General features: G+C 41.6%; 1 protein-coding gene across 1 annotated transcript in view; it reads left to right on the plus strand.

Moving 5' to 3' along the window:
- The window catches only part of nubp1 (nucleotide binding protein 1 (MinD homolog, E. coli)), a 37,797-nt gene that overhangs the window by 13,192 nt on the left and 682 nt on the right, over positions 1-23,923 (plus strand). The window contains exons 4-10 of the mRNA XM_063221988.1: positions 1,485-1,553; positions 2,588-2,620; positions 10,047-10,137; positions 12,977-13,131; positions 17,033-17,143; positions 19,297-19,399; positions 22,025-22,108. Coding sequence (XP_063078058.1) covers positions 1,485-1,553; positions 2,588-2,620; positions 10,047-10,137; positions 12,977-13,131; positions 17,033-17,143; positions 19,297-19,399; positions 22,025-22,108 — 646 coding nt within the window. The remainder of the gene's footprint in view (positions 1-1,484; positions 1,554-2,587; positions 2,621-10,046; positions 10,138-12,976; positions 13,132-17,032; positions 17,144-19,296; positions 19,400-22,024; positions 22,109-23,923) is intronic.

The raw sequence follows: 23,923 nt of genomic DNA on the forward strand, positions 1-23,923 counted from the left end.
ACACACACACACAGTCCCCCCCACACACACAGTCCCATACACACACACACACACACAAACACACCTCTCACACAGTTTCCACTCTCTGTCAGTGCCAGCTGGTCCATCTCCTGCCATTCGTAGGGCATCCACACTGTCTTGCCTCCATCTGTCCTGAATGCAGACACCACGTTTGGACTACTCAACACATCTTTTCATATCTACACACACACACACACACACACACACACACACACACACACACACACACACACACACACACACACACACACACACACACACACACACACACACACACACACACACACACACACACACACACACACACACACACACACCTCTCTCAGGGACGCACCCACACAGGCACACACCTCTGCTCTTCTGCCCACATAGCGACAGAAACACTGCATAAATCATAACTCCCTCTGTGGAGAGTTGGCGAATTGGGCGACCAAAACCAATTCACCAGCAATGAAGCCAATGATTTTTCAAACATCATTTACTTTTACATAAGTGATCGTGGAAATTCATTTTTGGGGGGTCTTGAAAGTCGTGGAATTTCAGATCTGACTTAGAGTGTGAACCCTGGAATAAAGTGAATGCGTAGTGAAGCATCTTCAGCGGCCTTGCTGACCTGTTTGATTTGGCTGCTTTTAATCCCGGGGTGTCATCGTCCTATATGCTGCTCATGGCTCTGCCCTGCAAGGGCCCTAACATATCTGTTTGTCATGTGGCACCTTGATGATGGCAGTGTGTGTCCATGTGTGCGCGCATTGAGTGTTTACACAATGCATGACCACGAAAGCTTTTACGTGTGTGTGTGTGTGAGTGAGTGTTTTTCTTGGCATGCTGCATTCTGTAATGCGTAAGCAGTAGCTTGCTGAAAGAGTGTGGAGATGAGTTTCAGTGGTAGAGGGGTTTTGTTATGCGAAGAGCATCACTACGGGGAGGCTACAATGAGGTGAAGGCAAATGCTGGTTGCAGATTCTGCAGAGGTGTGTGCGTGCGAGCGTGCGTGTGTGTGTGTGCGTGCATGCGTGCGTGTGTGCGTGTGTGTGTGTGTGTGTGTGTGCCTGCTTGCTTGCCTCAGACTCCATGGCAATTCTGCAGTGTTTCGTTGGTATCCAGGGTCCTGTTGTGAAATGTATGGTTCTCTTCTGCCACCTTGTGGTAGAGTTGAAAAATAGCATCTTTCCCTAAACACTGCAGACTCATTCTGCTCATCTGAAATCCCTATTCCTACAGCACACCTCATTGCTGTGCATTTCCGTGTTTTCACTCCTTTGGTTCTCCACAATTTGGCATTGAAAAATTGACTATTTATAACATTTCAAGGTTTCAAGGTTTCTATGACGGCAGTGCAATTATAATGTGTGTATCCACATTGACGTGTATGCGCGCTCTCTCTCTCTCTCTCTCTCTCTCTCTCTCTCTCTCTCTCTCTCTCTCTCTCTCTCTCTCTCTCTCTCTCTCTCTCTCTCTAGGTGGCACTGCTGGATGTGGACATCTGTGGTCCCTCTATACCCAGGATTATGGGTGTGGAAGGAGAACAGGTACAGTGCAGCTGGCTTTGAACTTTGTACCTTCATAATGTCAAGAAGAAGACCCTTGGTGGTTACTGACTCTCTCCTACTGTGTGGCCAAAAGTTACGCATGTTGCATTGCAGACCCAATCCAAACTAGTAGGAGATCACACTTACTTATAGGGCTGCACGATATACCGAAAATATATCGATATCGCGATATCACAGCTTGCGATATACGTATCGCAAAAGATGTGCACATATCGCAAACAGTTTTAAATTTTTAATAATAGCAAATTTGGTGAGAAGGTTAAAAAATGCGTTAAAAATGTTGTCATTTTAAGTTAATGCTATATATTAGCCGTTTTTTCCTAATAAAAAATCATGTAGGCAATAAAACATTGCTCTAAGTTGTTTTATGCATGATAAGAATGGCAAGTAGAGAAGGGAAAATATATGCATATATTAAATATCGCGATTAATATCGATATCGCAGTATACAGTCATGTTATTGTGTATCGCATATTTTTCTAATATTGTGTTATTACTTACTAAGAAAAATGCTCTGGAATGCCAGTCAAAGTGGAAGCTCCAACTAGCGAAGTCGGGGGGAACTCTCACTACTCCCACATAAACAAATTGAAGTCGGATGATAATGGCGGCGCCCATGGAGTTGTTATATAAGATGTCAATAAATAAGTGAAATGTAATTTCTCTTGTGTGCAGCTGTTCCAACCACGTCTTCTTCATGTTATAATATGATATGTCAACATACATGTAACATATGCTAGAATAATAGCTATGGCTCTTTTGGCTTGTATCAAAACACCTAAAGTCAGCTAAGCCACGGCGGTTGCTATGGTTGTAGAACTTTCACTTCAACCAAAGATTCTCTATTCTAATTTGCATTTAAACAGTCTCTGCTTCAACTGCCAGGAACTGGAGCTGAAATATCCAGATAGGATAAGTGCGATATCCAACTAGTTTGAATTGGGTCTGGAATGGGCCAATAGCATGCTATTTTGCTGTGGCAGTTAATGCAATGTTTCATGTGTATTGCACAGGTCCACCAGAGTGGTTCCGGATGGTCACCTGTGGTATGTCTTTCACATGCTTCTCCAACATGTACATTACATGTCATCACAGTAATTATAATACATTTTATCCGTTGATATTCAATTGAAAGATCAATATGATCACTCATAATTGTATCAGTTGTAAAGTAGATTTGTGCTCTGTACTAGCCATGTTCCTTCTCCTTAAGAGCATGGAGGGAAATGGGAATGATTTTGCCATTGAAATGAAGAACTGAAATGATTGCCTCATCATTTCAGATACGAACTTGCTTTAAAGCAACACTATCCTAACAGGATGAGTCATTAAAGGAGATCTGTGGCAAGTTTTAGCTAAATTATTATGCTGTTATCATATGAATACACTAAAATTGAATAGATCCCAATTGCACTTGCAAAATCTCTTACTGTAGGTTCTCTTGTCAACTTGCCACTAGAGGTAGCCAAGTGGCGCTGTCAGTTGCCAATTAAATGAATGTAATCTGTGCTACCCGGGCGTAAACAGCTCAGCTGCAGTCAACCTGTTCAGGTAGCCAAGTGACAGACTGTAGTGGACAAGTGAAAAGGGCCACGTGAAAAGTGATTTTGGACCACCGAAAAAACCCTTTTAAGCCCATTGTAAATAGCCATGACCCTAATTGAACTTAAAGGTACACTGTGTGAGATTTTTAGTTGTTAATTTCCAGAATCCATGCTGCCCATTCACTAATGTTACCTTTTGCATGAATACTTACCACCACCATCAAATTCAAAGTATTCATCATGACCGGAAAAAAAAACACTTTTCATTCATGAAAAGGGATCTTCTCCATGGTCCGCCATTTTGAATTTCCAAGTATAGCCATTTCTAACTGCAAAAAGACTGTACCTGGGCCATACTAGAAAATATTAGTTTATTACTTGGTAAACATTCATGAAAATATCAAATTTGGCCATAGGCAACCCAGTTTCAATGAGCAGCGAGTTGCAGTACCTTTTTTGACCATTTCCTGCACATTGTAAGTTCTTACCTTTTAATGCTTGGTAGGAATATGGCAGCTTTGAGCTTTCTTTTTAAAGGTACACTGTGCAGGAAATGGTCAAAAAAGCGGGTACGCCGTCAGAGGTTTGTGATGTTCACAGACGTAGGGGTCGACCGATACAGGTTTTTTAATGGCCGATGCGATACCGATATTTTTTCCATCACCCTTGGCCGATACCCGATTTCCGATACCCGATACGCCGTTGCCGATATTGTTAAAAAGTGTTAAAAATGACAAAAATCAGTACTGTATTGTTTTTTTTTTTTTTTTAAATCCTATCCCATCACCTTTTCATCACACCATAACATGAATAACAGGAAAATAACTGTCATGTACAAAGCACACTGAGCAACTAGTTTTTCAACTTTTTCATTATAGCCTCCTAAAAAGTACATAAGGCATTACAAATTCAAAGGACTGTGGCTTGACAGTGGTGGTACAATAGCATAGAGCTTACCTGTAAATTTGAAAAATGTTGGGGATGACCCCAAGATTATTATGGGTTTAAATAATGCCTATATTTTCACCTGTATAGGTGTACTTGATTTATGGCCTTTCACAAAACAAATCAAATCAACTAACACACAAAAGCCCAGAATAACAAACCAAAGAAATGCAAACAAAACACATAGACAAGTAAAACCATGTTCTTATTTTCATATAGAGCTCTTCAGCGTTGACGTCAACTTGTATGCGGCGTTTGGACTTCCGGTTCCATGGCGATTTTTTACATTGCAAAACGCCATAGAGATTCAGGTTTGGCAAAAATATAAGTTGCACGCCAACAACGAACATTAGCGTGTCCCCGCATCCCTTTCTCATTAGTGGAACGGATCGTATCATCATGTTGGTGTATTCACATGTTAAATCATGACGATCATAATTCAATATTGCTAACCCCTTTCTGATCATTAAAACTTCCGAACTACATACTTTCCTTTGGTTGCCATGGGTACAACCCTCCGCACGTACATGACGTTAGATACAGGCGCCGCTTCTGTAGTCGCCAAAAGCTTCCGGGTTTAGCATATGGACGCAACATCGTATTTATGTCGAAGTTTGACACAAAATGATCAACCATGTCATACCTACAGCCTATTTTTAACACCCTCGACAGTTTGCGGGGGTTCGCTAAGCGCGTGCTTGCTCGGAGCTTATTTGAAACTGGCCCCAATTCATTCCCAATGGAGGCCGGAAGCCGATACGAACCAGGAAGTCCTTAAATGCTAACATGAAAGACTACAATCTACTACATGCTTCCGCGTTACTGAAGAACTCTATAGGGAGGGAAAGTAATCTCATCGCCCCCTGCTGGCAACGTTCCAACCCCCTGCAACAAATGAATGTTTTTTTTCTTTGAAAAATTACATCTCGGCCCTGACGACGAAGTAGAAGTAGTGGCAGTCATATTATGGGCATGTTGGCCCGTTTTATCGAACCAGGTAGTAAAATGTTCGGTTTTTCACTGATCTGAGCTGATTTTAATATTCTTTAAAAAGCTAATACAGAACTACACTGACTGGCATGTGTGGCTTGTTTACTCCATGTAATTAGCATAGCCAAATTAGCATAGCCAAACATGAGCCAGAGAGGTGGTTACTCGTCACCACAGAAGCCATCATATCTACTAGAGAATTTAAAACCATACCAAAATGATCGCGTGTATATATGTGTAATAAGAAGACAATGTGGAACTCATAGGATTACAAGAATGTGAAGATATGCGAAGAACTTGCGTTCGTTCGCGTTCATTTGTTTCTCTGTGTTGTCAACGAGGCGCGAAGCACAGCATGCTGGGAGCTGTAGTCCGTTTCCGACCAGATTGGCACAATTTCTATTTTTCTTAAAAGGGCAAAAAATGACTTGAGATTTTCACAGGTAGTAGTTCATGCTATTGTGTACGCTGAAAAATGTGTCTGGTGTTATAGTTCCAAGTCATATCTTTGTGGGATTTTTTAAAAAACTTGTCTATGGGAGTTTCAATAGGATCACCCTGGTGTTTGGAACGTAACCGCTAGGATCGCTGTTTTCCACTTTCCCTCCCAATTATAAAATACATTGCAAATAATCCCACCAGTAAAAACACCCCTGTGCAAAATGGTTTGGTCCGCCAAACGGCGGACACCTCTCTATTTTACACAGATTGGAACATTCTCTTGTTGTTGAACAAGGAAGTGGCAGCATGCCGGTGACCTGGTCAGTGAAATGTTACAGAACTGTTTTACACTGTATTTCTAACCAAATAAACTTCTATGAATTGAAATAGCCAGTTTGCAAGTGATGTTTGTTACTCATTGGAGATCGCTAAACAGATGGAAGTTGATAAATGAATGACGAAATGCGCGTTTTGAATCGCGGTGGAAATGTACACTGAAACATGCTGGAAGGCACTCGTTACAACGCTACGAGGTAAGGGTTATGGCAACTGGGGGTGATAAATGACCGAACAATGAACCAGGGAAATAAAAACAGTAGGCTAGTTAACCAACGCTGGTTGGTTAAATGCTACAGAAATGGTTTACAATATTTTAATTTAGCCAGTTTGCAAGTGGTGTTTGCTACCTATTAGATGTCACTAAAACAGATTGAAGTTGATGAATGAATGACGTAGGGCTGGGCGATTCACCCTGAAAAAAAAATCTAGATTTTTTCATTAACAAACTCGATTCACGATTCACGATTCGATTCAATAACCACCCCCCCCACCCAAAAAAAATAAATAAAAAAAAATAAAAAAAATTGAGCTCTAGGCCCCTACGTGTGTGTGTGTGTGTGTGTGAGTGTGTGTGTGAGAGAGAGAGAGAGAGACAGAGAGAGAGACATAGAGACAGAGAGACACAGAGAGAGAGACAGAGAGAGAGACAGAGAGACAGAGAGAGAAGTAGGCTCTGTTTGTGTGGCGGTGCCTCTGGTATGTGTGATTGAAGTCTACTCGTACTGGACCAGTTTATATGGACATGAGGTACCCTATAGCAGGGTTTTTCAAAGTGGGGCCTGGGGACGCCTGGGGGGCCGTGAGAGGATGCCAGGTATAAAGTATAAATATAGTTTTATAATAGCCAAAATAAACCAAAAATAGGCTTAAATACCAGTGGAATAATTTTGTTCTTTACAATATTTATGTATTGTGCTTTCTGTAGTACCTGAATGGTCTTAGGAATACACAAACTTTATCAAGGTGTGAAACTGGGTGCAGAGAAAAAAAATAGTGTGGCATGTCCCATGTCAGGGGGGCTTGACTGGAATCTACCTGTATGTGGAGGGCTCATAGTAAAGTTTGGGAATTCCAGGCCAAATATATATATAGCTATATAGCCTAATGTAATTTTATCTCAGAACATTGCTAATAGAAATGACCAATTGGGATTACATTGAAACATCTCAGAGAAAGAACAAAAATGTGAGGGGTAAACCCTCAGGCACTGTTGAGATTTGTCGTCACGTGCCATCCATCCCCACAATATATTAATGATGCATTATAGTGCAGATGTATGGAGGCTCTTGTCCCAGATGAACAAATTTAGCAATTGCCTGCTGGTTTCCCATCAGAGCCCATAGTAATGCGTCTAAATACATGTCGATGCATCTGAACATTGCTGCGTTAACACAGAGAAAACATTTTGGAGCAACACCCTAAAACAATGCTTACTTCAAGACGGTAACGTTTGCAAGCCTGAGTAGAGTAGATATCGCGTTTCATGCATTTAATCAGACATCAGCGCATTCGCACTGTAAAATACAGCTGGTAATTTCTCCAGACTGCTTAACAGGTGGTAAAACTCTCGGTGAAGTTTACCGATATCGCCGCTATCTTTACTGACATGTCGCGTTCAGACGCGGTTATTACTTTACCACAAGTCTCCTAACTAGTCCCGTCCGAGTAGGACTTTAGAGAGAGGGGGAGAGACAGAGCGCGCGAGAGAGACCGATTGCTCCGGGTGCTTGGGTGTGTGTGTGTGTGTGTGTGTGTGAGCGAGCGAGAGAGGGAGGGAGAGATATTCCTTTCAACTCACATGTTGGTTAGGATTATACAGACGAGGAAGCAGCGCATCCAAAACTTTAAGCATATGCTGAAAACCTCTCTTCTCTGCCGAATAAATTGGAAGCATATCGTAGTAGGTAGTTCTAGGCTAATTGCATCCGTGACTGCTTTCCACCTTGCTCCACTCTTGTGGTAGGGGTAGAGTAGTTTGTTTAGCATTTTCTCCGCGAGATGTTTTCGTTTCAAATATTCAAACATGCCTGTAGTCCGGCTGCTAGGCGTACAGCTTACGTTATGAACACTGTCATTCCCAATTTACAAAGTGGTAGGTTGTTTGGTATCATTGGCAAAACGATAGGAGGTAGTGTCTCCTTTTTTTTAACAGGAGCCCGTATTCCTCGCCCGTTTCACTATATTTCTGTCAAACCATTTCACTCACCACGTTTGTTTGTGCATGTAATGGGGGAGGAGACACAGAGGTAGACAGCCTACGTCCTCGCCAAGTGGTGAACGTAATGCAATGCGCTGTGCGCTTGGATACATAAACTGACAGATGATTAAAATAAAATCGTATAACGCGATTTCTCAAAAAACAAATCGATTTGACTTTCAAACTCGATTTTAAAATCACATCGATTTTTTGCCCAGGCCTAGAATGACGGTATGAAATGCGCATTTTGAAAGGCTGTGGAAATTAGACACTGAAACATGCCGGTAGACAGTTACAACGGTAGGTAAAAGATGGCGAATGGTGGTGATTATTGACTGGACAATGAACCAGGGAATTAAAATCAGTACAGAAAATGGATGGAGCTGAAACATTCTCCCTTCAGGCCTATTACATGCACATGCCATGTCATTCAGTGTCCACATTAAAATATTATGCGTCTGAAAGTCTAAAACTTTGTGGCAGCCTGCAAGGCTGTTTACTGTAATCAATGAGAGGGGGAGGGGTGACGCAGCAGCGTGCATTGCGGGTCTGCCAGCAACACAGAGCTGCCCGTCTGTAGTCAAAATCTCGGGGTGGGCGTATCGGCCAAAACCGCCTGCGTATCGGCCGATACCGATACACTTAATAAACGCAAATATCGGCCCGATATATCGGCCGGCCGATATATCGGTCGATCCTTAGTTTCTATTAGATGGGCCTATATATGATGACCGGTGCAGCAGGACCTTTTATACAACGTCATCATACCCTGTCCTGTTTCGGTTTGGTTTTAACAAAACTGTTGTCTTTGGCGTTGACGTGGCGCAAAAGAGGCAAGGTTCCTACCAGCGCCTTCAATGTTGGATGCACTGCTGATTCCATGAAAATGTTCATATCTTCATTTTTTAATGTCCAATTGTTGTGAAACTTGGCGCTGCAACCGGCCATACCACTGCCAAGTCACCTTCCAAGTTTGAGATGTTTTGGTGCTGTGCTGCGGGAGTTATGCGTGTCACAGAGACACAGACAGAACTTTCTTGAATTATTAGATAGATGAAAAGTGCAAATTTTCCAGTATAATGAATACTTAGAATTTGATGGTGATGATAAGTATTTATGAAAAAGGTAACATTAGTGAATGGGTATGAATTCTGGAAATGAACAACTAAAAATTTCACACAGTATACCTTTAAGTATCTGCTGCGCTTGCAAAACCCAAATGAGTCGAAAGGGGAAGTGAGATGCTGGATAAGCCACAGTACGGCCACAGATATTGGAAGTGTAATTGGGATATTTGAACTTTGAGAGTATTTGTGTCATAAAAGTCTAAATGACGGCCCATAAAGTTTCGCCTGTTAGCTCTCCAAAGGCAGAACAATAATTTACTGTGTTGAATTTGATGTTTTGTTTTATCTCCACCGACCTGTATTTTAGCACCTTCCACCCCCTTGTTGTCGAAAAGTCCTTATGCTGCAGAGTGGCTCATGGTTTACTCATACTATACCCTGCTCCTCATTAAACCATTTAAGCCTAAGCCCTTTTGGGAAAAAGGTGCTCTCTGCAAATATCTCAGTCTCCGAAGCACATAAAAACATGAAATACGTTGAATTTAAAAGCTAGGACCCTCATTTTCCATTAGAATGTGTTCATTCAGCGCAAACATACCCACATTGTTAATTAAAAACAACCTTAAATCTCTAGAGCTTGAATGCAGCATATATGTTGCTCCAGGATAAAGATGGGTTAAAACAGCATCAACTACCTGATTTAAACAAAACAAAACAAAAACACTTGGTAATCATGTCATGAAAACGGGGAAAAGTAAAATGGTTTCTGACGGACTGAACAACATGAAAATGATGCTAATGCTAGTATATGTTTGTGTCTGCGTGCGCGTGCGCGTGCGTGCGCGTGCGTGTGCGTGTGTGTGTGTGTGTGTGTGTGCGTCTTTGTCTGTGTGCATGCACGTGTGAGTGACGTTTCCTTCTGCTTGTTCTCCTCCCCCCATTCCCCCAGTACGTGGAGGACAACTTGGCGGTGATGTCCATCGGCTTCCTGCTTAACAGCCCGGATGATGCCGTCATCTGGAGGGGGCCCAAGAAAAACGGTCTGTGGCCCCCCCTTTCTCCTCTCCTCTCCTCTCCTCTCCTCTCCTCTCCTCTCCTCTCATCTCCTATCCTCTCCTCTCCTCTCCTCTCCTCTCCTCTCCTCTCCTCTCCTCTCATCTCATCTCATCTCATCTCCTTTCCCCTCCCCTCTCATCTCCTTTCTCCTCTCTCTCCTCTCCTCTCCTCTCCTCTCCTCTCCTCTCCTCTCCTCTCCTCTCCTCTCCTCTCCTCTCCTCTCCTCTCCTGTCATGCCACTGCAAATCCCACGGCTCATAATGCCTCGCCCCCTTTCCATCTGTTTATCCCCTTGCTACTGTCTGTGCGTGCGCGCGTGTATGTGTGCGTACATGTGTGCGTGCGTGCATGGGTGTGTGAGTGAGTGAGCTGTGTTTTTCTTTTGACTCCTTGATGTTAAAGCAGCTGTGTGTTAAGTATGGAATAGCGGCCGACGAGGTGTCCCGATATCAAGGGAAATAATGGACGAGGCGGAGCGTTCTAACAGCCCGACGGGGCAGCCGAAGGTCCATTTTCCCTTGATATCGGGACACCTCGTCGGCCGCTATTCCGCTTATCACCCGGTTACCAGCACGTTCCGTCTACTCACCGGGTGATAATGAGGGGTGTGCAACGTGTGGGTGTTTGGGTATTGGTAATCAAAGAGTAGCGCAGCGCAGTCAGATATGGAAATATCAGTAGTGTGTTACATTGTCCAGAGGTGAAGTACCCGGACAAGAAAGTTAAAGCAGATCTCTCCCTCTCCCACATTCCATATCCCACCTCTCTCTCTCTCTCTCTCTCTCTCTCTCTCTCTCTCTCTCTCTCTCTCTCTCTCTCTCTCTCTCTCTCTCTCTCTCTCTCTCTCTCTCTCTCTCTCTCTCTCTCTCTCTCTCTCTCTCTCTCTCTCTCTCCATAAAAGGTTCAGCCCTCATGATGCCAGTGAAGAATTAAAGGCTTTGAAATGCACAATAGCTTAACCCATTTTGTCCTAAGTCCTTTTTGGGAAAGGGTACCCTCTTAATATTAAATCCTAAATATGTCAGCCTCCGAAGCACATCCAAACATGAAATGAGTTACATTTAAAAGCCAAGACCCTCCCCTTGCATTGTAATGTGTTCATTCAGCTCTAACATACCCTCATAGTTAATAAAATAGCTAAAATATCAAAATCCTGAAAAATCTGTATATGTGTCTCCAGGACACAATGGGTTAAAGTGTGCATCGGGCATTGTGGACTTCAAATTTGTTGATGACTGTTGTGTTAGTATTTACCTTTATCGTGTGCATGTGTATGCTTGCGTGTGTGTTTAGTATCTATGGGTTTAAGGCGATTGTTGTGCTGTGTGTGCAATTGAATGTGGTTTTGATGTTTTTTATACACAACTTATCTTAGTTCCTCTTTTTGTAGCCTTACTCACAGGATGACAAATGACACGCTTCTTGAATTGTTTACTTTCACAACCTACTAAGGGCCATAGAGTTCAAGGGGGAATCGGGGTGAATACCCTGTTATAATTCGTTTATGGAAAAGGCTTGTGTGAAAAAATGTTGACTGGAGAAACAGACGTACTGGAGACATTGAGAATGGACTAGCTCCGAAATGTCTGTTTCTCCAGTTAACCTCAGACTTCTGTTGTTAAATTTCGGCCTCAATATTTTTTTTCACACAAGCCTTGTGTGCGCCTCCTTTCCATTATCTTGAGTGATTACTACTTTTTGGGAGTGCACGCACCAAGCAATACACGGGTGTTAAGTGCAGACGCAGACGCCGACCTTTATTGGTCTCCTGTCATAACTTGTGTATGTCAATGGATGAAATTTGCTGTTTATTGTCATGCATAGTCCGAAGATGAGGCAGTTTGAGATTTAGAGTTCAAGGAAGTATCGGCGCTTATGTAATCTCACCTGTTAGTGCACTGTGTTTCCTGTGTGCCAGTAACACAACACTGACCTGCCAGCTCGCTACTTGCTGAACCAGTCTATCTTGCCCTGATGGGTCCGAATATCAGTGATGGAATGGTGGCATCCTGACTTGGTAGTAATGTAATGCATTCCAGTTTTTTCTTTTCATTCTGAGTTGGTAGTAAAGTGATGAGTTCCATTGCAGTCCGCCGACGCCCTCATGAATGCCTGTCTGACTCCAAGGTTTGGCAAAGGGCAATATTCAAGGAATAGATAAAAAGATGAATGCATTTGTTTGTTCAATTCAGGCATTGCATTTCCTTTTCCGTTTTCCTTTTAAATCCACTTTTTATTGCCCCCTAACACACACCTCCTTTCCTTTCCTTGTCCCTCTTTCTCAACCATCCTCCCATTTATCCTGCCTTTCCTCTCTATTCTTTTGCATTTCCTCTCTTTTTATATCTTTCCTCGTCTTCCCCTCACTCATGCGTCACTTGATTTTGTCTATTAATTCTTGAACAATGTCAAGCCAAATAGTTTCACAGTCTTGGTCCGGGATGAAGTCAAATCAAGTGTCCTAAATGTGCACAGAACATGAAGCAGTTACACAATATTAACAGTTCTATACCAGGGTAAAGTAAGATCAAGTGCTTTTTGCAGGAATGATCATGCTTTTACACAATAGCTTCATAGTCTACTGCCAGTATACAATCATATTCAAGTAGTTACACAATAGTCTACTGCCAGTATACAATCATATTCAAATAGTTACACAATAGCTTTGCAGTCTTGTGCCAGACAGATTTCGTGTTTAACATTTGGGCTGTAATGAGGGGCGAGACACCAAGCAGCCAATCTCATGAGTGCATTTTTTGAGTGACAGCAGTTTGATCAGCAGTTACACTATAACATTGCACTCGGGTGTCTTGAATTTTTCAGGGATGATCAAGCAGTTCCTGCGGGATGTGGACTGGGGTGAGCTGGACTTCCTGGTTGTGGACACGCCCCCAGGCACCTCTGACGAGCACCTCTCCATAGTCCAGTACCTCGGGGGAGCGGGCATCGACGGCGCTGTCATCATAACCACACCACAGGTGAGCATATGAAAACGTACCATATAAGAAGGCAAACCACAGATGCCAGCATGGAGACACTGACCATTTCCCAAAGTCAAGTGTATGAGTCTTGGAAGTGTGTCAGCCTAATTAGTCACGCCCAGTGATTGGATACTCCGCAGAGTTCATCAAAGAGTGTCCAATCACTGGGCATGATTACGAAGGCGGATACACTTCGAAGGACGCACGCTAGACATTGTGTTGTTGTGCCCCATAAGTATGCTTAGTGGTATTGGGTGCTTGCTGGTGGAGGCCCACTTCCCACTCATGTCTGGTCCATGTTATTCAGTGTCTGATCATAATAAAGTGAAAATGGCCCCTAAAATAATTTTTAAAAAACCCATCTGTGTTAACAAAAATGGCGATGGACGCACATACCGCGGGTTGACCAGAGAACAACATTCCTCCCACACTTTCAAAAGGCGAAGAGCATACACAGACACTGTGTGTTAAAGTTTAGGAAAGTGGTATTGGATGGTGGTAGGGGCTGCAAATTTGGATATTGTTTGGACCATGCTGCCAACAAAGGGGTAGTTTGTTGAATACAACCAAACGCTTTACAAGGCCTTGCCAACCAGCATGCAGAAAGAACCTAAACATAGAACTAAGACATACAAATGTCTTGGTCAGCACATTCAAATTTTCTTACAGACTTCTTTCTTTCAGACTTGTTTTCATATTCAAACTGGTTTATTTCTCTAACCTGAACACGTTGATATGGGTGCACAGAAGAACAAAACAATACAACATTGTCATAAGGAAATGGCTATGACTAATTACACTGACGTTGTTTTGGTTATCCTGGCACACACAACATGCATGTTGCTGTCAGACTTCCTGGAGAACCTTTGCACTTGGTGTGTGTGTGCGTGCCTGCGTGCATGTGTGCGTGCGTCGAGAAAGAGATGATATATTGCCAGTTAGACACACCAAACAAAACAGGCCGGCCCTCCATTGACAATCAACAGGAGTAGCATTGCTTACTACTTTACCATACTTGCACAATGACTAGTATGATTAAATTCTGCATAGCACAGTATTCATTTTGTTAGCCAGTTTATCTTATTTAATCTTATTTAATGTTGCATCTTTTACCTTGTGTTGGACAATGCTGTCAGTGTTACAACTGCACACTGCACCTTGATGTCTTTGTTTACTTTTTCTTACTTATTCTTTGCTACGTCTTCTCTTTTACTCTGTGTAGGACAATGCTATCAGTGTTGCAACTGTACACTGTGCCTTACCCTGTTCTTGCTAAAATGTCCTTGCAAGTTGCTTTAGCCAAAGGTGTCTGCTAAATGCTATGCTATGTAATGTAATGTAATCTATCTTTACAAACTGTTTCTAGCCTCGCTCTCTGCTCATACAACGCGATCCCAGGTTACATTGTTGTCAGTCATTGTCACTAAACTGAAGGATTGAGCAAGCTACCATCCGTCGACTCCTTCAAGAAGCAGCTGAAGACCCACATTTTCATCCTTGCCAACTCCTAGCTGCCAAGGCGTCACAGTGTCCCAGCTGCCAAGGCGTCTTTACTGCTCACAACCAGCCCTGGCAGGGGGCTCCCCTAGGTGGCCGCTGGTCTCTGCCTGAGGTTTCTTCCTGGCTATAGGTTTTTTTCTCAGACCTCATTGAGCTTTTCCCCCCTACAAACTATGAATCAAGCAAAAGGGAGTTTTTCCTCACCCCTGATGCCACCAGGGGCCACATCTGAGCGCCCAATTTCATTGTGACTATCTATGACTTATGCTAGACCCAGCCACTATGGACCTTACGCATCTCCTGGTCCTAACCTACGTTGACCTTGTTACTCTACAGTCTCTTTCTATCTCTTCTTCCTCTGCCTTCCTGCTATCTCTGCCTCTCCTCTCTTCCTCTCCTTTTAAATCCATCTCTAACAATTGTGCTTTTTTCTCATTTGTTAAGCACTTTGAGTTGCATCCCTTGTATGATACAGTGCTATACAAATACAATTATTATTATTATTACCTGTTTCAAGAGTAGGACTGTCTCTGAACTTTTCAAGAAATTGATGGTGTGTCCATCAGTGATGGGCGACCTGGATTAATTAGTTACAGTGCTATGCATTCCAAATGATCATTGGAGGTGGTCTTTCAGCCAGCATCATGGTGGAATTGGACAGGTAAAATCAATGTTATTTATGGATGTGTGGCACTGGACAACTGGTAAGTAATGACTCCCAAGTTGCCCACCACTGGTGTACTTTTATAACAAAGCCTGCTTCGCTCATCAAAACGTGTATGCTTTGTTTACTCTGTACTCTGTGTTCCTCCACACAGTTGAAGCTGTTGGTGTCTCTTTTTAAGATACGTTGGATATTTAGCGTCTGCTAATAAATGCAATGCAGCCTACCGTAATGTCAGATGGGTGGTGCTGTTTCAGTGTGAATTAATTAGGACATCACATGTGTGTTTGTGTTAACAAAGGATGAAGGTCAAACCAGTTTTCAGTTCATTATTTTACATGCTTGTTTGCTCTCATGTGGAGGGAGGATGGGAGAAAAAGTGTGTGTGGTGCCTTAAATGTTTGTTGTGGTTATAGCCGATACAGAAGCAGCTGGAGATTCTCTGTCCACATCTCTTCATGCATTTTTGCCAAACCTGTTTGATAAGACTCGAAGGCCATTTGTACCTCCCTCTTGTGCGGCCGTAGTTGGTCTTTGTGCCCCACCAGCCTGTTGTTGCTGGGAACTATGCAAACTGCAGAGATGTGTGGCGATGCATGATCTCTGTTCATAGCCCAAAAGGGGAAGCATGGCATCAGACAACTTTCACTTCCCACACAGCCGCTTATTTACATGGAAGGACATTTAAGTTGAACAACATGGCCCACTTTGTTCTTTGACGTACAAATAAAACATAAAGTTATAAAACATATTTTGTCACAGGAAGTGAATGAGGCTCAGGTTTCTTTTTTGTGTCCAAAGGATTTAAAGGGACACTGTGTGAGATTTTTTGTTGTTTATTTCCAGAATTCATGCTGCCCATTCACTAATGATACCTTTTTCATGAATACTGACCACCAGCATCAAATTCGAAGTATTCATTATGACTGGAAAAATTGCACTTTTCATACATGAAAAGGGGGATCTTCTCCATGGTCCGCCAGTTTGAATTTCCAAAAATAGCCATTTTTAGCTGCAAAAATGACTGTACTTGGACCATACTAGAAAATATTTGTTTAATACTTAGTAAACTTTCATGTAAAGATCAAATTTGGCAATAGGCAGCCCAATTTCAATAAGCAGCATAGTTGCAGTACCTTTTTTGACCATTTCTTGCACAGTGTCCCTTTAAACATTTTTTAACACAGGAACCAAAACACCCAATCAGGCCTTGAGTTTGTCAGTCCAGTTCGCCGCCCACCTGCTTTATTCCTGAATCACTGTACGTGACCGAGAGTAGCAGTCATGTGGTCCCATTCCATTTTGTAGGTTTCGTACTTTCCAAACAACTACTTGTGAAGAAACAGTGAAAATGGGCAATGGTCACCATAATTGGGTCAGCAGCATAGTTTCTGCTATAGAATCGAATGGTTAATTGCTCTGTGACTGCTGATGAGTTGTTTTTTAACTGATGTGGTCGTTGTTGGTGGCTTAATTCAGTAGAACATGCCAACTTTTGGAATTTTGCATCGACTTTATTTTCTTTCTTTTTTTAACCCATTGATGCTTAAAACACCTGCAAAAGCGCTTGCTAAATGCCTTAGCCATTTTTTTAAACTCTAGTCTATAAAAACCTAAACAGGCCTCTGAAGCACATAAAATACAAAGTAAATTGTATTTAAAAGCTAAGATCCTCATCCTGCATTAGAACGTGTCCATTCAGCTGTAACAATTTGCTCTGAATTTCTTCCCCAGGAAGTGTCCCTCCAGGACGTAAGGAAGGAGATTGGCTTCTGTCAGAAGGTCAAGCTTCCAGTCATCGGCGTGGTGGAAAACATGAGTGGCTTTGTGTGTCCCAAATGCAAGGCAAGTCTGGCTACTACACCCCACCACTCTCACTACGGCTATGAATTTACAACTTTACGGTCATACTGATTGATGTTGGGGTGTTTTGAGGGGATAAGCACTGCAGAAAAAAGTTATTTTTATCCTAACGCCACTGTGGTTTGTGCTTTAGGATCAGCAACTAAGTGAGCTCAACATTGCATTACAAAGGGAGCATAGCACAAAATTGATGCTTTCTATGAGTAGTGATGCTTAAGGCCTCAGTACACTAGCCCTCCTAGTGACACAACACCTTCAAGGTTGGTTTTAGTCAGGCCAGGAGCAATACAAATTTAGTTTCTGAGCTCCAGAAGAATCAGGAACTCCTCCCACTTTGTCGGGAAGCAAACAACCAGTAGCAAACCAAGGGAGGCAGGTCAGTCATGCCGTTTTGGAATTGTTCATTGTTATGCTCTTGGTCAGACCAAGTCTCGAAGAAATTTGAAGGTTGATGATAATCAGGCTATCTGCACACTGCCATCGTGCAGGGACAAGTGAAGTGGTCAAATTTAAATATGCTCTGCAAAGCTGTCATAACTGATGTTCGGAGGCTGTATTTGTTACACTCAGATTATTTAGTCTGCTTCCTGGAGAATGCTTTTCTTCCGTTTGGTCCAAAATGTTAAACAGCACCACCACCACTGTGTGTTTATTCGGTTGAAGCAAGCTGTTTTATAAGATGCCATCTGTTTTTCATCACTGTTGGTCTTGGTGGCAGGGATAATTAAAGGCTGGGTGAATTTAGTAATAAGTTGTCAGTGGATTTGATGCCTTTGATGTTCACTGTGGAACCAAGCACCACAAATTAATTCATTTTATCCCCAGCGCATACAAAATATGTGTATACTCAGTCAAGATGAAGATTGTGAAAATGGAAAATATGTAGTCACATACACCCATCTTTGCTGCATCTGATTATTTTGATGTTCATTTAAGACTGGCACCCTGTTGGTGAGAATGTGGGTGTGACAATCACCTTTACACCATTACAGTTAGTGATGTCAACATGACCCAAAGAGAAGTGCCCCATCTTACTTTCACTTCTGTGGTGTGGAGTAAGACAGTGTTGAGATGCAAGGCATTATTATTATTATAGGGAGTGTAGTGAATCTAAGGTCGTTTGAGATGTGATTACAATAAAGTGCCGAACTAGTTGCCATCTGACCATTGATGCAATTCACGTCAGCTAAATTTGGGGGTGTAGAGGAAATTTACCCGTCATAGTGATTCACACAGACAAAGACAATGTAGAAACGGTATTGTTTGAGTATGGGTGTAGTGACGTAGTGACCTAGTATCCCAGCATAATGGGATACTCTGGGTGTATAGCTCAACACATAGCTGCACTTTTGTGAAAAAAATATGAGCCTAACCCTAACTGCAACATGAATTTTGTGGCCAGAGATATATCCAGAGAAATTATCCATCCTGTATAGGGCTGGGTAAAATAATCAATTTAATCGAAAATCGATCGATATCATTTAAAATTCACATAATCAATTCACAGGGCACAAAATCGATTTTTTGTTCTTTTTCTTTTTGTTCTTTTTGTTTAATTTAGGTCTATGGGAAATATCCAGTAGGTATTAGTCAATTAGGCCTAGGCGTACTTATTAAAAATTAGCAATCTGTTAACACTGTCAAGCCACAGAATAGGCAACAGCATCTTTTGAGGGAAAATCCTTGCACCAAGAAGGGAACGGATTGAATCGATTCGGAATGAATCGAATCGAATCAAATTGAATCGTGATTAATCGATTCAAAAAGCCCTAAGAATCGAAATCGAATCGATACAGGAACATGGCTGCGCTACCCAGCCCTAATCTTGTATTCCAAGAAACTTTTTCTGTAAATCTGTGTATCTTTCCGTCCTTCGTCTCTTTTTCATATTTTTTGCTTCTCTTCCGCACCATTTGTCTGCCTTCCCTGCAGTCCTACTGTATAATGTATTTATTCATGCACTATTTATTATTCTAATCCCTTACCTCTTACCTTTTACAAGTCTTTATAATGTATTGTGGAAGTGTGTGTGTGTGTCTGTCTTTTTGTGCTACTACTGCTGCAAAACAATTGCCCAAGCTGGAACAAATAAAAGCTACTTGACTTGACTTGACTACTCCCTTTCCCTCCTCTAGAACACCTCTCAGATCTTCCCTCCCACGTCAGGCGGAGCAGAGAGGATGTGCGAGGAGCTGGAGCTGCCTCTGCTGGGCAAAGTGCCCCTGGACCCCAGGATAGGTATGGCAGTGCAGTGTGAATTACAGCCTGAACATCAATGATTAGCAAGCGGGTGACAACACATTCATCTGTAGACATGGCAGAAGTCTTTCGTTTTTGTTTGTTGCTGTGTGTGATGAGTGGTTTTGATCTAAATTATGCATAGTTTGATTTTGGTGAAAGTATGTACAAACATGACTATGGAATAAGCAAGAATGCGTTCACTTTCACTCAGGAGTGGAAATTTGGAGATGGTGATGAAGTTACAGCATTTATTTTACACTCCTGTCTGGGCATGAATCAGAGCAGGTGCTTTCCTGGTCACTGGCCCACCCCAACATCAATGATTAGCAGACTGATACAAAGATTAGTCTGTAGACAAGGCCTAAGTGTTTGGTATCTGGTTACTGTAACAGTATCTGGTTTTTACCTAAGGAGTACTTGTAGTTTGATTGGAAACCTGTGAAACGTATGTAGAAACACACAGTTAAGATGATATAAAGGGCCATTAGAAAGTTAGAAAGGTATACTCTCACTTTCACTTTACTAGAGTTTGGAGATTTTCATTTTCCCTTCAGGAGCAAGGCAAATGGATGCAAATGAATACAAATACTGTACAAAACCAACGTCTTATGCTGGTTTAATTGTGCCATAACTACAAACCCCAACTCCGATGAAGTTGGGACGTTTGGTAAACAGTGAATAAAGTCAAAATGCTATCATTTTCAAAACATTCAATCTATTCATTAGATGGAAAATAGTGAAAAGACAACATATTAAGTGTTAAAACTGAGAAAAAATATTGTTTTGGGGGACATATGTACTCATTTCTAATTTGATAAATCCAACACGTCTCAAAAGAGTTGGGACGGGGACAATAAATGGCAGCAAATGTCGAGGAAGACTAAAAACAAAACAAAAGACAACACTTAACAGTTAAATACATTAACCGATGAGATTATTTTATATAAAAAACAGTGTTAATTCCTATCTTGGACATGATTTCACCAGCTTAAATGGTGGGTGTATTCCTTGTCATGTTTTGCAATGTTTTCCTTTCTGTAGTGCTTACAGTGTGACAGGTCTTGACCAAAACCCACCATTTTATCACCTGCTGGTCCTTATGATGGAGCCAAACTGTTAAAACATAGTAGAGAATGCAATTTGACCTTACTATGTGGCAGTAATCGAAGATCTCCCTTCAAAATATAATGCATGAGTGGCTTTTCATGCTGTTTAAAACCCATTTATACCATTCAGCACTGTATTTAACTCTACCGATGAGTGAGAACATCTTAACCAATGCACTACTGCACCCGCATGCCATCATGGAGGCTGACCTTTGAAGCTAGCACTAACACAAGTTGGATGGTCCATTTTTACTGTAGCACAGGATGTGCAATGCTCTATTATTGTCAAAAAGAATGGACTTCTACAACTTCTGCTGACTTCTGTAAGCAAAGGACAGTTTCCCATGTCTTCTGGGTCTATTTCAAGTGAGCTAAGGTGCTTAGGAGAATGTTACACCCCTGTATCATTTTCATGCATTAAGCATTCTTAATATGGTCAATTTTCAATAGCTCTAATTCCTGGAGTGATAGAGTGAGACTACAGCCAATATATATTTCATGATGTCATGAACCTATACAATGATTTTATTAACAAAAATATGTCTTATATACACTCAATCGTGGTAAATCAAAGGGAATTCAAAAATGTATGTAATAACTATGGTAATTATTCCCTTTGCATCTTTAATTCTGAGTGACTCAGCCTCTCTGTGATGATCTTATACCTGGACACCTATATTGTCCGTCAGTACAATTCATTTTGAAATGTTCTTTGTTGTTTTATCTTATTTGGATGTTTATTAAATTTCACTGATCCCCGTCCCAACTCTTTTGAGACGTGTTGGATTTATCAAATTAGAAATTAGTACATATGTCCCCCAAAACAATATTTTTTCTTGGTTTTAACACTTAATGTGTTGTCTTTTCACTATTCTCCATCTAATTAATAGATTGAATGTTTTGAAAATGATAGAATTTTGATTTTATTCACTGTTTACCAAACGTCCCAACTTCATCGGAGTTGGGGTTTGTATGTCTCCAATAACAACATTACTTGTTTTGTGTCTAAACACTGGCAAAAGTGGAACTTATCTTTCCTATCAGTTTCATTTGATTGTTCAAGCCTGCAGCATCCCTGCTTAGCGTACGCACACACACATCCACACATCCACACACTCACACACACACAACTCTTTATCAAAGCAGAGAAATGTCATTGTACACAAGTGCATATGATATTCCATCCAAAATAGATAGGCCTCCAAAATAGTCTATAATAATACATTTTGACACCAATTGTGGTCTGTAATGTGTGTTGTTCTCGTCACTCCCAAATAACATGAAAGGCCAGACCAGGCACACAGTGTACCTTAATTAATTATTTATCAGGTGATTTTAAGATTCCTGTTTGGCAGGCACGGTGTTTCCTCATTCATCTGTTGCACGCGGCACACACAAAAAGGCACAGTGGAACCTCGGCCTTTATCACAGTATCAAATGGGCAGCATGTCTTTCCACTTCTGCTTAGCCTAAACAGGTCATTGTTGATAACTGTTGTTCCTTTCACTGGTCTAAGGGAGAAGTTGTGATGAAGGAAAGTCGTTCCTCAGTGAGGTGCCGGACTCGCCTGCAGCTGTGGCCTACAGGAGCATAGTACAGAGTAAGTCCCCTCGCCTCCTGACTGGCCCACATTAAAGGAACAGTCCACCTCATTTCAGAAAATTGCTCATATGTAGTGAAGCCCTGGTAAAATATGAGAGTACATAGGATTTTTTCTCTGTGTGTTTGCATTGCCTAGTTTAACAGCAATATTAAGCATATCCATGGAAGTGCATGGAACCAAAACAACATAATCAAATGTACTTATAAACCTCATTAAAATTCATGTAAAATTCACCAGAATGCAAAATATATTTAATTCCATCCAGTGTGAACTTGTGGTGTGTGGTTCCAGTGATTATGCTAATAATTCCAATACTAAAAAAATCTAAGTACTGAACACACTGACAAGAAAATTGTACGCACATTCATGTTTAATGCTTAGAAAAACTGCAAATATGTGAACATTGGCATGAATACTCCTTTTAAGGAACAGTCCATCCTTTTTCAGTTTCGACATGCAGTTGTATTCTGTAGGCTATCCTTGACTTGACAGCATTTCACTTTCCGAGATCCTGGTCTTTCTAATGGGGGCATGGTTTGTTTATGGTTTATGGTTTGTCCCTTCCCCATCTCTCTCCCCCCACTTGCTTCCCGTTTTTCCCACTGTCCTATTATGAATAAAGGGGCAAAAAAAGTCCAAAAATATCATCAAAAAAGTCCAAAAAATAACACCTTTCGTACATATGTATGCCAAATACACATCATCCCTAAGGTTATGCAACCTAGTCAGACAACTAACGACACAGCTAAAACATTTCGGATGGCATTTTGTGTCTGATAAGACCGTTAAAAAATGTAAACAAACCATGCCACGGCATGCCCTTTCCTAACCAGTCAAGGATATAATCACGTGTAGACATTGGCAGGAGTTCTCCTGAAAGGGGCCGTCTTACATGGATAAGATTATATTAGTTTTGTTTGTACCCAGTGTGCACAGAGTTGATGTGTGCAGCCAAGTCATCTCACCAGTCCAACAAAACATTTGACATGCAAAACATTTGAAACATTAAAACGCATAAAAACAGTAGATGCGTAGCAGTGCATCTTATGATATGTCACATTGACCGGGATAAGTAAAAAAATAAACATAGCAGTAGTAGATTGATAAATACGTAATAAATTGAAATTGCTGATTCACATAATTAAACTTCTTAAATATGGTAAAACGATGTATTTGATGCATCACTATGCCTAAAGCTAGGCTCAAACTACACGACTATTGGCCCGATTCTCGGCTGAAACCCCCCCCTTACAACAATCGGTGGAACTTCACCCCCCAGGACCATCGCAAGCGATTGTCGGGCAAGATTTCCTGGTCGTGTGCAACATTCTAAGATAGAACTTTGGCAGCTCAAAGAGTCGCCGATCACAAATCGTAGAAATCAAACACTGTTTAATATTTGCGACTGGAAATAAAATGTCTGGCATCGTCTCTGTGTTTGCAATCAGGGATAAGATTGACAGCAATTCTCTTCTAGTGTGCAGTGCACCCAGACGTCAAAATAGGACACAAAATCGGGAGTCGTGTAGTTTGAGCTTGGCTTAAGTGGCTGCAAGCCTACAGATTGCCGCCATTATGTGCCAATGTGTAGCAGACGAACACTTCCTACTTTACATTCCTCAGATGATCATCAGTGGTTCAACACTTTATTGTATGCCACACAAAAACTAAAAAAAAAAATTGAACTATTTTACCATTATGACCATACCTGATGAAACTAATCATTCAGAGACAGTCGGAGAAACAGATCAGACTCAAGCCTGCACTCAAAGTGATTACTTTATTCCTCTTTTGCTGCTATGAAAAGGAAGT

This window comes from Engraulis encrasicolus, chromosome 2 (genome assembly GCF_034702125.1).
Source record: "Engraulis encrasicolus isolate BLACKSEA-1 chromosome 2, IST_EnEncr_1.0, whole genome shotgun sequence".
Classification (NCBI taxonomy): Eukaryota; Metazoa; Chordata; class Actinopteri; order Clupeiformes; family Engraulidae; genus Engraulis; species Engraulis encrasicolus.